The 19,012-nt window shown below is 46.0% G+C and overlaps 1 protein-coding gene across 7 annotated transcripts in view; it reads right to left on the bottom strand.

Annotated features, from left to right (window-relative positions):
• Positions 1-19,012, bottom strand: part of IPPK (inositol-pentakisphosphate 2-kinase) — a 1,052,241-nt gene that overhangs the window by 330,510 nt on the left and 702,719 nt on the right. For all 7 annotated transcript variants that reach the window (XM_040360985.1, XM_040360986.1, XM_040360982.1 and 4 more), the window contains one exon: positions 5,636-5,786. In XM_040360985.1, coding sequence (XP_040216919.1) covers positions 5,636-5,786 — 151 coding nt within the window. The remainder of the gene's footprint in view (positions 1-5,635; positions 5,787-19,012) is intronic.

Genomic DNA, 19,012 nt, shown 5'->3' with positions numbered 1-19,012 from the left:
CATCATATTGCATAGAGAACCTTAACCACTTAAGGACCCATTCACGCCGATATACATCGGCAGAATGGCACGGCTGGGCACATCCACATACATGTACGTGGCTCTTTAAGCGTGCATGCGACCCGGTCCGAAGCTCCGTGACCGTGGCCCTCGCGGACCCGATCGCCGCTGGAGTCCCGCGATCGGTCACTGGAGCTGAAGAACGGGGAGAGCTGTGTGTAAACACAGCTTCCCCGTTCTTCACTGTGGCGCTGTCATCGATCGTGTGTTCCCTTTTATAGGGAACCACAATCGATGATGTCACACCTACAGCCACACCCCCCTACAGTTAGAAACACAAATGAGGTCACACATAACCCCTTCAGCGCCCCCTTGTGGTTAACTCCCAAACTGCAACTGTCATTTTCACAGTAAACAATGCATTTTAAATGCATTTTTTGCTGTGAAAATGACAATGGTCCCAAAAATGTGTAAAAATTGTCTGAAGTGTCCGCCATAATGTTGCAGTCACAAAAAAAAAAAAATCGCTGATCACCGCCATTAGTAGTAAAAAATAAAAATATATATAATAAAAATGCAATAAAACTATCCCCTTTTTTGTAAACGCTATAAATTTTGCGCAAACCAATCGATAAACGCTTATTGCAATTTGTTTACCAAAAATAGGTAGAAGAATACGTTTCGGCCTAAACTGAGGAAAAAAATAATGTTTTATATATTTTTGGGGGAATTTTTATTATAGAAAAAAGTAAAAAATATTGCATTTTTTTCAAAATTGTTGCTCTATTTTTGTTTATAGCGCAAAAAATAAAAACCGCATAGGTGATCAAATACCACCAAAAGAAAGCTCAATTTTTTAGGAAAAAAAGGACGCCAATTTTGTTTGGGAGCCACGTCGCACGACCGCGCAATTGTCAGTTAAAGTGCAGTGCCGAATCGCAAAAACTGTCCAGGTCCTTTAGCTGCCTAAAGGTCCAGGTCTTAAGTGGTTAAAGGGGTTGTAAAGATTTGTTTTTGATTTTCTAAATAGGTTCCTTTAAGCTAGTACATTGTTGATTCACTTATCTTTTTCCTTCGATTTCCCTTATAAATGTTTTTTTTTTCTTTGACTGAATTTCTCACTTCCTGTTCATGTTCAGTAAGCTGTTCTGGCTGACTAACCACCGCTCGGATGATTGGGGCAAGCTTACTGAGGAGAAACGTGAAGTGAGAAATTCAGACAAAGAAAAAACACATTTAGAAAGGAAATCGAAGGAAAAGTGCAACCAGCAATGCACTAGCTTAAAGGAACCTATTTAGAAAAAAAAAAAAAAACCTTTACAACCCCCTTTATTTTTTTGATTCCTGAGCGCAGAGCAGTGCCAACATAGGAGGTTTGGTTGAAACACTTTTTTCATCTATTTGATACTTCCCTAATATATCTGGGGTTCGTACCACCTAGTTATACACTTATAATTAATTTCCACCATCCCATTGTTGACTGATGATCCATGGACTAATTTCAAAAATTTTCCCATTTCTTGATGCCTTCCTCGCTTCCCCAGTTCCCTCTAACAGTTTTTTTATAAATGTCGGGACTTCCAACTCTACTACTTACATAAGCAACTCAGCTGAGCGGAACTGCGGGACATAAGTCCGAATCCGGGGCTGTCCCGCGTGAACTTATAGCATATTATAGATACGCAATTGTTATATTTAAAGAACATATGCTGTTTTACAAGCTAAGCCTCCCCTGATATGCAAATGAACCAGTCAGACTAGATTTATGTGCAAGCTCTTTACAGGATATGATGCAAGAGGAAGTCAGGGGGAGGGGAGGATTTTGAACAGGCATGTCGCGGGACAAACTGAAGAGTTGCTTTTGAGGACAAAGAGGCAAGACATGTGCTGGAAGACTTCGGAGGAAGATGTTTGGTGTTGAACTCAAGGAGATTACTTCATCAATTGAATACCCAAGTTGAGTAACTGTTTAGTTTACGGATGGCATACATATTGTACATGATTATTTTGCTAGAAATAACAATTGGCTTGTGAACGTTGTAGGCATATTTTGTAATCTCTTGTAATCTAGGTGGATCCTGCAGCTGTACGTGCAACTTTTTCTATTCAGCAAAATAATTAATACACTACAGAAGTCTAAGCTTCCTTGGCTTGTACCACAAGAGTCTTTAATAGACACCAAGCAAATCAGTTTCCAATGCTTTCTGGCATGGGAGTTTGCCTGCAGGGCTAGAAAAGAAGCAATATAACTCAGAGATGCCTCCCTTAGTTCCAGGATGTCTCATTCATTTGTTCTCAAAATGAGTTCTACTTGATATATCGTCTATAGTTTATTGAAGAGAATTCAATAAATGAATTTTTGATGGTAGTGGAAGATTTCTGAGGTTGGCATCTTTAGGCCCCTTTCACATGGGCGGCTTCGGCGGTAAAGTGCCACTATTTTTAGCGGCGCTTTACCGTCAAGTTTGCCGAGGTATTCGGCTGCTAGTGGGGCGCTTTTAACCCCCACTAGTGGCAGAAAAAGGGTTAAAACACCCGCGCAGCGGCGCTTTGTCAGCGGTACAGCCGTGGTTGCCATTCATTTCAATGGGCAAGAGCGTTGGAGGAGCAGTATACACAACCCTCCTTCACTGCTCCAAAGATGCTGCTTCCAGGAAATGTTTTAACGTCCTGCCAGCGCACCACTCCAGTGTGAAAGCCCTCAGGATTTCACACTAGAGCCTCTCTTTTAGGGCACTTTGCAGGCACTATTTTTATACAAGCCTTTATTTATCCACCAACATAATTGTTAAGATTATCCTGGAAGAAACAGTGGGTTATACATAGGGGTGCGCATCTTCAGTGGCCTCACGATTCGATTCGATTACGATTATCATGTCAGCGATTCGATTCGATTCGATTCCGCGATGCATCACGATGCATCACGATTAGAAAGATGGAGGAGTCTGGAGATAGGGAAGAATGAATTCAAGAATAGGAAAAGAAGGATGGAGTAGTCCGGAGTTGGGAACTAAAGGATGGAAGAGTCCAGGGATAGAACTGAAGGATTGAGGGGTCAAGGGATAAGAACTGAAAGATGGTGAAATCCATGGAGATAGAATGGAAGAATCCGGTGATAGGGAAATAGGAATCCATGAATAAGGAAAAAAGGATGGAAGAATCAGAGGATAGGAATGGAAGGCTGGAAGAGTCCAAGAATATTATTAGATGAAAGAGTCTGGGGGGGGGGGGGGGTGATAGGAACTGAAGGATGGAGGGGTAGGTCCAGAGATCATTTTGTTATTATAGAATTATTGTTTAGGGTTTAGGGTGTGGGTTGGAGCCTGTGAATGGAGGTGAGTTGGGTGAGGGCTATGCGGTGGCCATTGGTTTGAATAGGGAGGTGGAGGAGGAATGGGCTGGGAGCCATATCCGTCTGATGTGTAGTTTGAGTGATCAGGAGTAGTTTGTGACATATATAAAAGGTGGGGGGGGGAAGTTGGGTGAAAGATAGTGGGACCTGCGGGGGGAGGAAGGGGCTGTGAAGGACATAAGGCAGTTTGGCAGCCAGCTAGGGAACATGCTGTCATATCTGCATTAAAGACAAAATAAAGTTGCCGCTGTATGATTAGTTGGCAGCTAGCACAAGGTAGTGAATATACAACTTTAAATAGACCATAAAACAAAAAAAGTGTGCAGTGCTTTGCGGTGATAAATGTACAAAAGAGTCTTATTAAGTAGTGAACAAATATAATCCTGAAATATATTTATATATAAATCTGATCTGATTGAAAGAAATCTTCTGTGTATTCAAAGTAATTCCAGTGCTGAGTGTGCTCTGCTGTGTTTAAATCATTCCTGATTTCTGGTGAATGATTTAAACACAGCAGAGCACACTCAGCACTGGATTTACTTTGAATACACAGAAGATTTCTTTCAATCAGATCAGATTTATATATAAATATATTTCAGGACTATATTTGTTCACTACTTAATAAGACTCTTTTGTACATTTATCACCGCAAAGCACTGCTCACTTTTTGTTTGTATTGCCCTATCTACATTATGGATGCAGTCTGCCTCCCCTCTTACCATGTCAGTCCTTTCAGTGTCCTCCTCACGGCCCCCTCACCTGGCTCTACTGCTGTTCTGGCTCTACCACTGTTCTGGCTCTCCTGCAGCTCCGCTTCATCCTCCTCCATCACACCTCCGGCTGGATACGCCGCGACCGGGACCAAAAGCACTGATGGCTCGGCTCGGCTCCACTCTCCTCCTCGGAGCTCCGTGCTCCATAAGCTGGCCGCCGGCACTCTTGTCAGCAGCAGGGACAGCTCCAGCCACAGCACTCCATGTTCCAGCCAACCTGCACACCGCGTGGGCTCCTCACTTCCGCATTACGCTGCCTGGAATCACTTGCTATTGGCTGATGAGAGGAGAGGGAAGGGGATTGATAGAAGGCCTCCTCTCCTCGCAGCACAGGGGGATAACGTCATCGGGAGGCGGGAAAAAACGGCATGTAACCTTCGGCTCCGCAGGGCATGGTGCGGCTGCACGGCGCGAGGATGACGTCATCCTCCATAATCGATTACTTAAAGTGACAGCATCGATGCAGCATCGTGGCCCATCTAATCTCGATGCATCGATGCAACGATTAAATTCAACACCCCTAGTTATACACCACAGGCATATGTGGAGATTGGAGAGTGTGAGTTTTGAAAGTAGCATCCCAGAGACACAGAAAGTGTGATAATGTGGGACTCATGATGTCTCTAAGGTCCTTAGGTGAAAGTCATACAAATTGATTGGATGTGAAGCAACCGGCTACACTTCAAGCATAATCCATTCAGGTCTGTATGTTTTAGATAATACCTGGGTTAGCTGCTGAGTTTGGTTTTATCTACAGATGCCCTTTATCTGCATAAGGTAATTTCTTTGTAAAGTTGAACTAACCCTTTAATGAAAATACTGAATCTAAAAGGTGGCCGAAGATGGACCAAAATGTATCCGGTTCAGTAGGGACTTACCAAATTTTGATACTCCTATGGCTGTTTCTGCTTAACAGAAGTTGATCTAATGATCGTCTTTTGACAAATGGGACTGCTGGAAATGTTTCATTTAATTAGTAGGTTTAGCACTGATCAGTGTATTCTGACAGCATAGGAGTCCCACTATCAGAAGACAATAGCACAGTAGGTAGGATTCCTTTATTCACCACACTTATGTGAATGGGGGAATTATTAAAAATTGTTTATTCTCCGATGCAGCAGGATGGAACCAATGCTGCATCCACATAGGTAAGTATGAAGAATAAGGATAAAAAAAATGCATCTCTTAAGTGTAGATATTTTTTATCAAGACTTAACAGTGACAATGGCCAACCATGGTGTACTTCTATAGTGGTTTCAGCAGACATTAACATTCTTTCTTCTAAAAATAACAGTTAGCAACCTTCTTTGGTGGATCACCATGTACCAGCAGATACTCACAAAGCACAAAATGCTAGTAGGTTAATTTAGGAATAAGAACTTTAATTGCATGTCTCACCCACTCCTGAAATATTTAGCTTTAAAGTGATTCTTTACCAGTTAAAATATCTTAGGAAAGCATTTTAAAATTCTACACAATGCAAGCATAGAGATTACAGTAACCAACTTGCCTTTCCTCTGGACATTCTTCCAAGTATTTCTCTACCCTTTTGTAGAGGGGGTACAGTCCTTCAATGTCCAACATGTCCAGCATCTGAGTCTGGAGGGTCTTGTATAAAATACATCCTTTAGGTAATCCTGTGGTCTCTGCTTTGTGTTTACCTGTTAAACATGATTCAATCTCCTCAGTATACAAAATACCTTATATATACACCCAGTATACACACACAGCACTATTAAGTTGTTTCAAAGTGGTTTTAAAGTCAAATAATTTTTGTTAATGCATTTACTCCATTAAGATAACAAAAAATGATATATATATCCCACCACTGGTTTGTCACCCCCCAGACACTTACAGATCCAGCATTACGCCCATCTGCAGCAGCACTCTTCTTACTCTTAGATGGTGGGGCATTCTGAAAACAGTGGGAGATGGCTCCATGGGGACTACTTCTGCTTTCAGTCAAATCCTGTGAGGGAGGGAGTGGGGGGGGTGGGGGTGCATGCCCGAGCCAGGCTGTATATGTGGATGCACACAACCCTGCTCAGTAGCATGCCCACATAGGTTCCAATATGGACAGTTGGGGCGCTGCCTTGCACTTTTACAATGGGGGAGGGGGCATTGTGGGTGACCAGGGCAAGCTGCACGGACACATTGTGGCTAGGGATTAAGCCTGCACAAGTACCCCCGGCAAGTGGCTTGCTAGGCAGATACTCAGAGAAGGTAGGAAGTGTCATGTCAGATTCAGACGTACCAGCAGGGGACCCCAGAAGAGGAAGACTGGGGCTGCTCTGTGCAAAACCATAGCACAGAGCAGGTAAGTATAACATGCTTGTTAAAAAAAAAAAAAATCTTTACAATCATTGACCGTAAAGAGAATCTTCTCTCTTACTTTGTTAACACATTAATGTGAGTTACCCTCTGGGGAAAGTGCTATAAGACCTTTTATAATTTAAAGGTCAGCTGTATTTAGTGAGTCAATCAAAATTAGGGGGACACAATGGGGTTAAAAGAGCACCTGAAACATCTTGGTTACTGCACAGTTTACAGTATATTTGCAATAGTTGATTAATTGTTGCTATTGAATACTACACTGTATGGATGAAAAGTTTCTACTGGATACAGAACTGAGATGTACACTAGCTATTTACACAATCATATTTATTTTTATCACGTCAATTGTAGACAAAGCACAGCAGCTTCAATTGTAGTTGACACTTATCCGAGTACGCAGCCTGGCTGGTCAGGACATGGGGTGGGGATGAGCGCCCCCCCCCTCCTGAACCGTACCAAGCCACATGCCCCACCTCAAAGCACTCTGTCCCCAAGGGCCTCTTCACGACAACCCTGGCCGTTAGTTGTCGGGGGGGCTTATCGGAATCCAGGAGCTCCTTTTAATAAGATCACGGCCCCCCACCCAATGTGAATGAGTATGGGGTAGATCGTACCCCTCCCCATTCACCTGCGTTCTGCCTTCTGCCAGCTCTTTTGCTAGCGGTGGCCTGGTCTTCTCTGTCGTCTTCTCCCCTCTTCTTCCGATGTTGACACAGCGCTCTCTCCCGCTGTAATGCCGTATGCGCAACAACTTATATAGGCATGGGGCCTGGTCACCGAGTGATGTCACCCGGTGACCCCACACCTTATAACGTCACAGTTCCGTCATGCCCTGGGACTGTGACATCATAAGGGGCTGGGTCACCAGGTGACATTGGCCGGTGACCACGCCCCATGTCTATATAAGTCATTGAGCACTGCGCACACGGCATTACAGCGGGAGAGAGCACTGAGTCAACATCGGAAGAAGAGAAGAGGGAAGAATACGACAGAGAAGACCGGCAGAAGGCACCAGAGAGTGACTGGTACGATGCACCCCATACTCATTCACATAGGGTTGGGACCGGGATCTGGGTGCCCCCTTAATAAAGGGGTAGATAAGCGACCAGGAAGTAAAGCAGCACGCGACCGGATGGCAACCGTAAGCATACCCGATAAGTAGCCGTTATGACTGGAGAAGCTACCGACTCATGACCTGTGAAAAGAAGGAAGCCTCTGGCGAACACGTGAAGCAGCCCCTGAAGTCGACCAATGCCCCGAGAAAGATTGGTTCACGCCTGCTGCCTGCGACGACCCAGCCGAGAGCCTGAAGCGTCAATGATACTTGGGGGCAACTGAACCAGAACTGGCCCGAGAAGCCCTTGCAACCATACCTAACCACGAACTACAACCGGACGCCAGACTTAGCTTCGTGCGGAACCCCCCAACCCCTGAGCTACCCATACTTGATGTGGAAAATGAGCGGGTGAGTTGCAAAAATTGACAACTGACAGGAGCCTGAAGTGCTGGATACCTGATAAATAAGTTGACAGAGCAGAAGGACGAAGCCCATGCGCTACGGCAGCAACAGCCTAACATGGACCATGTCGACACACGAAACCCGTTCCTACCTGATAGACTTGGCTGCAAGAACCCATAGAAGGGACGTCAGAGAATCAGGGATGGGAGATTCCACCACCGCCTCAGACAAGGAACACCCATGGCTCAGACATAACTAGAAGGACTGATAGACCAGACCCACAGGGATGATGAAATGACCGGCAGAAGTGGAAGAAAAGCAGGAACTGGTGATGCTCAGATACAACCTAGACAAGACAGAAAACAGACAAGCAACAACAACACCCTACGAGCCTACCTATATATGATCAGAACATCAAGACCGCTGCGCATAAATGAACCCGATGACACCCCCACCCAGTGTGACTGGCATGTGAGCCTGAGTAACCTGCCGCGCAGAGACAGGCAATTTAACTGAACACTCAAGGCTAGTGTACCCACGGACGGTGGTGGGTAATCGTATAGGTGTAAGAATGAACGTGCACGTATGACGTATGGTATACAGGCGAGAAAATTGTGGTCAACAATCAATTAAAAACGAAAACCTCAGCCCGTAAGAATCTGAAGACGTGACAGATCCTGAGATGTGAGCACTAGCTAATCAACCCAGATGCAACGTGGACAAAGTACAATGAGACAGTCACCGCGGAGATGACAACACCAAGACAAACAAACACAGACAGGAATCGTGGGGCAGCAACGCTAAAACAGAAATCGTGAGGGCAGAAATGCTATGACAGAAATTGAGGGGAACAGAAATCGTGGGGGCAACGGTAATGGTGAGACTGAAAACTTATAGCAAACCTGGGGCAGAAATGGTATGGGAGACCCGCTGAACCCGAATGAGCCTGAAATGCTGAGACAGAAACGCAATGACAGACAGAAATAAGACAAAACGTGGGGGTCGTAGTGCCCAGACAGAAAGCGCGGGTGGCTGTAGTGCCAAGACAGAAAGCGCGGGTGGCTGTAATGCCAAGACAGAAAGCGCGGGTGGCTGTAGTGCCAAGACAGAAAGCGTGGGGGCCGCAGTGCCAAGACAGAAAGCGTGGGCAGAAAAGCTATAGCAGAAACGCTAAGACAGAAAACCAAGGGTAGAACCGCAATGACAGTAAACCTGGGTCAGAAACCCTGTGACCGAAACCCTGTGGCAGAAAACCCTATGACCGAAACCCTGGGGCAGAAAACCCTATGACCGAAACCCTGGGGCAGAAAACCCTATGACCGAAACCCTGGGGCAGAAAAATCCTATGACCTAAACCCTGGGGCAGAAAAATCCTATGACCTAAACCCTGGGGCAGAAACCCCATGACCGAAACCCTGAGGCAGAAACCCTATGACCGAAACCCTGGGGCAGAAACCCTATGACCGAAAACCTGGGCAGAAACCCTATGACCGAAAACCTGGGCAGAAACCCTATGACCGAAACCCTGGGGCAGAAACCCTATGACCGAAAACCTGGGCAGAAACCCTATGACCAAAAACCTGGGCAGAAACCCTATGACCGAAACCCTGGGGCAGAAACGCTATCACAACAAAACCCTGGGGCAGAAACGCTATGACAGCAAAAACCTGGGGCAAACTTAATGACAGAAACCTGAGGCAGAATGGTATGATAGAAACCCCAGCCTGGAACGCTGAGGCAAAATCTGTCAGAAACCTGGGCATGAATGGTATGAGAGAACGCTGCGCCTGCAACACTGAGGCAGATATGTAATGACAAATATCGAAACAGAACTCGTGCGGCCCGAACACTATGACAGCAAACCTGGGGGCAGAAACGCATGATACTAGCAATGTAAATGCATGCGCGACTACCATAAGACACGTCACCAAATGACCGACTACCATGCGAACCGTAACGTATGCGAAAATGCCATGAGCCACGTGAATGCATGAGAAACGTCATCGTATGTGAAACGTAATCGTATGAGAAACGTCATGAGAAACGCCATCGCATGAGAAACGCCATCGCATGAGAAACGCCATTGCATGAGAAACGTCATGAAACCAGGGACAGAAACGTAATGACCAAACCAGGGACAGCAACGCAAAAACCGAAACCAGGGACAGAAACGTAATGGCAGACGTGAATGTAAACCCCCCCCCCCGTGAGAACCGTGATCGCATGGGAACCGTAACGCATGAGCAACTACCATGAAACGTAATCGCATGAGAACCGAAATCGCATTGGAACCGAAATCACATGAGAAACTACCATGTTAAATGCGATCGCATGACAAATCGCATGAGACACAAATTTGCATGAGAAATACCATGTGAAACGTGATCGCATGAGAACCGTACCGCATGCCAAAATCGCATGAGACACTAAATCATATGAGACAACATCGCATGAGACACAAAATCGCATGAGAAAATACCATGTGAAACGTGACAGCATGAGAACCGTAACCGTATGACAAATCGCATGAGACGCAAATCGCATGAGACACCAATCGCATGAGACGCCAATCGCCTGAGACAATACCATGCGAAACGTGATCGCATGAGAAACGTAACCACATGCGAAAATACCATGACACAAAGTCGCATGAGAAATGTAGTCACATGAGAAATGTAGTCGCATGAGAAACGTAGTCGCATGAGAAACGTAGTCGCATGAGAAACGTAGTCGCATGAGAAACGTAGTCGCATGAGAAACATAGTCGCATGAGAAACATAGTCGCATGGGAAAAGAATGGCATAAAAATGTAAACATTGCGAACATGACTGCCTGAGAAACGTAGTCGCATGAGAAACGTAGTCGCATGAGAAACATAGTCGCATGAGAAACATAGTCGCATGAGAAACATAGTCGCATGAGAAACATAGTCGCATGAGAAACATAGTCGCATGAGAAACGTAGTCGCATGGGAAAAGAATGGCATAAAAATGTAAACATTGCGAACATGACTGCCTGAGAAACGTAGTCGCATGAGAAACGTAGTCGCATGAGAAACGTAGTCCCATGAGAAACGTAGTCCCATGAGAAACGTAGTCCCATGAGAAACGTAGTCCCATGAGAAACGTAGTCCCATGAGAAACGTAGTCCCATGAGAAACGTAGTCCCATGAGAAACGTAGTCCCATGAGAAACGTAGTCGCATGGGAAAAGAATGGCATACAAATGTAAACATTGCGAACAAGACTGCCTGGGAAACGTAGTCGCATGGGAAACGTAGTCGCATGGGAAACGTAGTCGCATGGGAAACGTAGTCGCATGGGAAACGTAGTCACATGGGAAACAAAGTCGCATGAAAACGTAACCGTGATGGGAAATGTTGACACATGAGAAACATGAAGGCATGAAAAACATAAAGCAACCAGAAACCTGAGACAGGGGGGAGAAGCATGACCCATTGACAGTAGTAAATACAGAGCTGGATGTGACGTATGGAGTCTATGCACCCAGAATGGAGCTGAATGTGTATCGCAAGGAATATACAGTAAGGAATGTGTATCGCAAGGAATATACAGTAAGGAATGTGTATCGCAAGGAATATACAGTAAGGAATGTGTATCGCAAGGAATATACAGTAAGGAATGTGTATCGCAAGGAATATACAGTAAGGAATGTGTATCGAAAGGAATATACAGTAAGAAATGTGTATCGCAAGGAATATACGTAAAATGGACTGCTGTATGGCCAGAGCTGGCAGCATCAGATTCTACCCCCCCCCCCCCCCAGCACCAGCATGGAGTGAAACAGCAGGCAGAGGACCCCTCCCCCGGCGTGAACACCGGAGGAAGCTGCGGGCGGCTCCCTCCATGCTGGAGGGAGTGATACAGCGGGCGGAGGTCCCCCCCCTCTCCCCCCGGCGTGAACACCGGAGGAAGCGGCGGGCGGCTCCCTCCATGCTGGAGGGAGTGATACAGCAGGCAGAGGACCCCTCCCCCGGCGTGAACCTGGAGAAGTGGCAGGCGGCTCCCTGCTGAAGGGAGCAATGCAGCGGGCAGAAATTACCCCTTCCCCCGGCGTTGACACCGGGAGAATGAGTAGCTCGCTTCACACCAGAGGAGCCATACAGCGGGCGGGCGGGCGGCACCCCCCCCCCCGCGATCCCTGGAAGAAGCGGGTACGCAGCTCCTCCTGCAATAGCCAGATGGTGCCCCGCAAATAGTGGGCGGATGAATCCCCTCTCCTGGGCGGGCAGGTCCCCATGCCAGAGGAGCCCCGGTCAATGAGCGGGTGGATGAACCCCCAAGCGGGCGCCCCCCCATGCTAAATGAAGCCCCGAAAACAATAAGCGGGCGGATGGACACCCCTCCCCCATGCGGGCGGCTCCCTCCTGCCACAAGGATGGAAAGGAAACCTGACGCTGGTGCTGCTGACACCCTCTGCCGGACGTGACGTGTAACCCAGAAACCCACGGCGACCCAGCCCTGACCGGGAGGGAGTCTTAAGTACCCTCAGACTCCTCCCACAAATACAGGCTGGCCTGCGGCCAGCCTTCTTACTTATTGTGAGGAATGGGTGCCTATAAGGATAGAATTATGCTTTAGCTAGAACCAAAATATTAGTATTATTTTTTTCTCTAGTTAAAATGATATCCAGATGACTGTATTGAATTACAGAGTATGTGATAAACATGTATTCCTGAGAAATGTTAGTTCAATGCTTGTAAAAACAATTACATAATTAGAATGATATCCACTATCCAAGTGGTCAGTGTGCCAGTATTATTACATAATTGTTATATAATGATTGCACGACCATGTTGTTTGAATAAAGACCATCTTCACCTTTTTTTTTGGCAATTCATATACAGATCAATGAAAAACCATTAACGACTGAATAATCTACAGAGATGTGTTTCGCCCATTATTCAGACAAGTGAATCCATGTTCCCAAGTGCACTTGGAGGTACCTTTAAGCAACATGGCATCACAACAGTTATTAAATTCTATAGGAAACAGCTTATAAGAATGTTAAGGGTCCTTTCACACAGGCTGTCTGATCAGATCTGCCTGAAAAACTGGCAGACCTGATTAGACCCTCCAGTCTCCTCTATGGAGTGGCGGATGTCAGAGGACATATGTCCACTGACACCTGCTGCCATCTGATCCTGCCCACAAAAAACAGACGGATGGCGGTCCTATTTTCCATTTGTCCAGGTGATCAGATGGAAACGGACAAGCGGTCTGTTTCCATCCTACTTCCCCATAGAGGAGAGCGGGACTGTGTCCGTGTCCACTCTGCACAGTGGAGCGGACCTAACATCTGCCTGCTCAGTGGGGATCAGAGAAGCGATTCCCCGCTGAGCAAACAGAATCCGCTACACAGAGGTGCCCATGAGAAAGGGGCCCAACCCTTTCAGTTATACTGCATCAGTAATGTCTCCCTGACAAAAATTTCAAAAACAAACTACTTTTTTAAATCGGTGCAGCGCTGCAGATGCGGCGTTGCACGGATTAGGATGGTGCAAATGCCGCCGATTTGACGTGCAATTTGACATGTCAAATCGTACCAATGTGAACCAATGTGGGAGTACAGCAGGACAGAAGTGCATAGTTTGAACAGCCATAGTCTGAAAACAGCAGGAGTTTGGAGAAAGCCAACTATCTTTGTTTAGTTCCCGTGTTTAAGTGTAAAGCAGAGTTCTGCCGTAAAAATAAAAAAATAACTAATACTGTAACTGCTGACTTTTAATATTAGAACACTTACCTGCCCAGGGCGCCCGCAATGTCAGCACCCGAAGCCGATCTGTCCCTGCGCTATCTTACTGGTCCCTGCTGTCTTATGGGACCCGTGTCTCTCCCAGAAGAGAGCGGGGGGCCGGACATGGCATAGATTGTCATGGATACTGCAACGATCTATGCCCGGAAGTGGGAGCAAATGCAATTAGACAGGTATCTGCTCCCCCTCCCCTGAAAGGTGCCAAATGTGACACCGGAGGGGGGATTCCGAAAAACGGAAGTTCCATTTTTGGGTGGAACTACGCTTTACGTAAATCTTTTTTTAAATGTCTGTTTACCATTTGTTTTTCGTGATACTTTTTGGAAGCTGGGATGCTGTCCCATTTGTATTGCAGATTTCTAGTTTACGTGATGACATTGCTTGACTAAATTCCTTGGTTTGTGGCCTTCAGTCTGACATCAGGAGGCTTTCTAAGCCAATTTGTTCTGTTAAGCAACCTTGCAAAAAGCCACATCTCCCTTCGAAGACTGAGCAGGAAAAAGGCAGTGTGAACAACTGTTGGGTCAGGAAGAGTGAAGCCTTTGGACCGTAAGCATGTAGCTTTTGGTGTGACGCTGCATAACCCGTATAGTGTTGTTAGTGAGCTAGAAGCAGATACAAAAGTTGCAAACATAACTGCTTGTGAGATTGGCAACTCTTCTCTTCGTAAGGAGGACCCTGAAAAAAAAAATGCTTTGCCAAAAGGAGCTACTGTATCTGCTGTTGCAAACCAAGCATGTTTTGTGGATAAGGCTCCAAAAGGTCATCTTCTTATTGGCGATTCAACTGTAATGCCCTGTACACGACTGGATTTCCCATCAAAAAAACCTTGGATGGTTTTTCCAACAGAATTCCGCTCAATCTTGGCTCTCTGAACTTTCGTCTGTCAAAAACGCTGTGACGTACAACACTACGACGAGCCGATAAAATAAAGTTCAATGCTTCCGAGCATGCGTCAAATGGAAATAATTATAAATGGCACAATTTGGCGGCGATTGTCGCCTGACGAATCGCACAAACAGAATCACAGAACGCCTGATGCCCCAAAGTAGTACACAAACTTATTTTGGGCGGCCTTTAATTCTGTTTGCACAATTTTACTGTGATTTGTCGGGCGACAATTGTAGTAAAATCATGTCACGATTTGGTGCCAAAGTAACAGGAATCACAAGGGCCTCCCGTGATTTACTGTGTTTCTGCCCGCAAAATGGAACGCCACGGTGTGAATGGAGCCGAAGGCCCATTTTGAATTAGATTGATGCAGCAAGAGAATAAGAAATCCAAGTCAAGGGGTGCCCTTGTAGATCATCTTACAATACCAAACACAAAAACTAAGTATTGAATAGAGGCTCAGCACCATCTAGTGTTCATAACAGGTATAGCAAGTTGAGGAACAGTTGACTTGTGATGCAGAGCAAAAATTATAACAAGAAAAACCGTAATGGATTTACCTTTGCAACAACAAATCATCAGGTACAAAACTGGCACGACAGGACTTCAGCTCTTCACAGAGTTAATTTCTGTTCTGTTAGGATGGATGGAGTTACAGTCCGGTGTTTGCCTCTTTATCACAGAAAGTTGGCTATCTGTGTTGTTTTGGATGATGAAGTTGTGGATTTCCTGTCTGTGCTTGACTGCAGATCTTGTGTTGATCAGGGCGCATGATAGATGTTGTAGTTGAAGCGGTGACTTCCTGTTTTTGGTGGTTGATTGACGGTTGATTCTTAGTAGTTCTTTCCAAAGTGATTTTTGAGTGGAGGTTGGTAGAGTTGAGGCGAAGTTCCTTAGACTGCAGAGGGTTTCAGCTGAGTACTTGATGATGAGCATGGTGGGAGAAGGCTGATGGAGATGTGATGATACGATGATCCTACCGATGAAGCGACAATGATGATGATGTTAGGGTGAAGATGCTCCTGGAGGCACGGTTGATGATCAGATGATGATGATGCTGATGAATGCTGCTGAAAAGATGATACCCCAATCTTAACCGCCCCCTCAGTTGATCCAGAGGAGGGCAAAAAACCCAGCCGAGCCTGGTCAATTTGCTGCAGCAAGGGACAAAAATTCCTTCCTAATCCCTCTGTAGGCGATTGGAGGACCCTGGATCAAACTGCCTAAGATTGGTTGCCCCGGTTTACTTACCTAGCTGGTGTTTGGAGCTGAGATAAGAGGGGTGAAGGTGAGGGTGATGAGGGGAGGGGGGGTGAGGTGGGAAAATGGATGGCAGGGAAGGGTAATGAGACCACTCGGGGTGTACCAAGATGGCCACTACTTACCAGGCTGGATCCCTGGATTGCCCTTCAGGTTGCTAATTTTGAGTGGCCAGGTAAGGGTTTCCTGGCCATTCAGGGAGTGCCTGATATGTCCTGTGATTTTTTCCAGGAGGGCTGCTTGGGGTGGATGGGCCGCGTTCTCTGCCCACGGCTGGGTGGACCAAGATGGCCGCCAGGACCGGAGCTAGGTCCAAGCCACGGTCTCTCCTGACGCTCCGGCGGCTACGGATGTGGCTTTTTGGGGTGCAGCTACGAGCTGAGGGAGTTCCGTAGTGGGAGGTGGCACGCTGGCTGGCTGGCTGGCTGGAGAGAGGAACTTGGGCAAGGAAACTGTTGCGATGGTTGGGACTAGGCCGCAGCCGCGGTCTTTCCTGCGGATCTAGCACGCTAGAGAGGACGCCCGGCGGGTGCGGGCGACAGGTTGGTGAGCTGGGGGACCTGGGCTGGGGAAGAGCTGGGTCTGGGGGAAGCTGTAGCCCATCAGACAAGGGTCTCTGGAAGAGAGGAATTAGGGAGAGGAAAACTGTCCAGATGGTCAGGACTAGGCCGCAGCCGCGGTCTTTCCTGAGGATCTAGCAAGCTAGAGGGGATGCCTGAGGATGCCCAGATGGCGGCAGGCGGCAGTGGGCAACGTGATGGTGAGCTGGGGGAGAGCCAGGTCAGGGTCTCTGTTAGGGGGAGAGAGCGACTGCCGACTTGGAAGTTTGTTCTGGACAACCAGATGGCTGGAGCACAGTCCAGCGTCTGTTCCGCTGGACTGTGTGTGTAACTGAGCAAAAAAAAAAAAAAGTAGAACTTTGGGAGTTTCGTGTTTGTCTTTGAGGCAAACAGATCTACCTCGGGTACTCCCCATGATTGCGTGATCCACAAGAAGGTTGCTTGGTTTAGCGACCACTCTGTCTGTTTTATGGTCTTTCGACTTAGAAAAGCTGCCAGTGTATTGTCTGTCGCTTTTAGGTGAATGCCCAAGATTGAGCTTATATTTATCTAGACCCATGATAGAATCACTTCCATTAGGCTCATCAGCCATTGGGATTCTGTCCCTCCTCTCCTGTTCAGGTATGTCACCGTATGTCACCGGGGCAGGCGCCTACAAAAAACCCAGACCATAGTTGGAGCAGGGATATATAACCTTAGTGGGGTTCCTCTGGATGAGGACGAATTGAAAGTCCTTGATAGAGGGCTCAAATTTGCCCCCACTAAGAATTTGAATAAGTTTCAAACGTACATTAGCCTGCAAAAGTACATCAGGACACTTAACATGAAAAAGTATTTCCTGTCTAAGCCCACTAGTACAGCGGCACCTATTGCTAATTCCTATCACTCAGGTTTGCGTAATAAGTCCACTTTTAACCCTCTTAATAAAGAGAATAAGTTTTTGGATGTTTTTAAGAACATGGTTGTAAATGACTTGGAAGCATTGAAGGTAAAAAAGGTATTGGATCCTCAATACATTAAAAGGGGTATTGAATCCTTGGCAAAAAGGAAAGACATCGTTATCCGCCCTGCGGACAAAGGGGGGGGTCTCGTTGTCCTCAGTAAAAACTATTATCAACTTGAAATGAGTAATCTTCTTTCTGATAGTGATACCTATAGGGTATTGTCTAAAGATCCTATGTTTGATTTCAAGGATGAACTTCATCATATCATTGAAGATGGGAGGGATCAAAAGATTCTTACTAAAAAAGAGGCGTTGTATCTCGATCCCTTGTTTTGTAGAACCCCTATTATTTATTTCTTGCCAAAGATCCACAAAAATAGTACCCATCCGCCTGGGAGGCCCATTGTCAATGGGATCGACTCGGTATCGGCCAGATTGGGCCAATATATAGATTCCTTTTTGCAACCTTTAGTGGTTAAAACCCCTGCTTTTCTGAAAGACACTAAGCATATTATCCAAATATTGGAATCTCTTGGTTGTTCCACTAATAGTATATTAGTCACTGCGGACGTCAGTTCGCTTTATACTATTATAGGACACAGTGACGCTATGGCGTCTGTTGAATGGGCCCTTTCCACATCAACACTATCAGGGAGACACCAAGAATTCCTTTTGGGCTGTTTGGATTTCTGCTTATCCAGAAATGATTTCTGGTATAATGGAGACTATTTGCTGCAGACAAGGGGAGTTGCCATGGGCGCTCGTTTTGCTCCCAGTGTGGCCAATATTTTTATGGCCCACTGGGAGGAAGAGGCGATTTTCCAACATCGCCCCCTCTGAGTTGGTCTGTTACCGTCGTTATATCGATGACCTCATCATCATTTGGAATGGTGAGAGGTCCTCATTGGATACCTTCATCAGTGGTCTCAATAATAACAACAAAAATATTACACTCACATGGACCATTGACTATGAAAAAATTGTCTTTTTAGATTTGACCATAGTCAAAAATACGGACCATTTTAAACTCACCAATTATTTCAAACCTACAGACCGGAATGCATACATACCATTGGGAAGTTGCCATCACAAATCTTGGTTATGTAATATCCCCAAAGGGCAATTTATTAGATTACGCCGTAATTGCACCACTGAGTCTGACTTTGTTGACCAATCTCGTGTTTTGGCTGATAGATTTGTGCAAAAAGGGTACAACCAAGACCACCTTGAGAGGGAAATTGGACAGGTTCAGCAATTAGATAGAACTGTTTTAGTGTCCGATCGTGTGGCTAATGTCAGCCTTCCCCCCAATGATAAACACAATTTTAGAATGATCTTGGACTATAATGTCCAACATAAAAAATTTGAACGGATCATCTCAAAAAATTGGTCTATCTTGAAACAGGACAAAATATTGGGACCTGCATTACCAGCAAAACCCCAATTTGTATACAAGAAAGCTCCCACTCTTAGGGATCGATTAGCACCTAGTGTGCTCGATCCCCCGGTCATTTCAGATAATAGAATGTTCAAATTCCTGGGAGGTTTCTATGCCTGTGGACGTTGTGTTCCATGCAAACATTCCAAAGTGAACATTAAAAAGAGGAAAAAATTTGTGGCATCTGCCACTGATAAAGAATATGATATTAAACAGCTCATCACTTGT

Source organism: Rana temporaria, chromosome 7 (genome assembly GCF_905171775.1).
Source record: "Rana temporaria chromosome 7, aRanTem1.1, whole genome shotgun sequence".
Taxonomy (NCBI): Eukaryota; Metazoa; Chordata; class Amphibia; order Anura; family Ranidae; genus Rana; species Rana temporaria.
The sequence above is the reverse complement of the archived record's forward strand: the minus strand, read 5'-3'. Positions and strand labels throughout refer to the sequence as shown.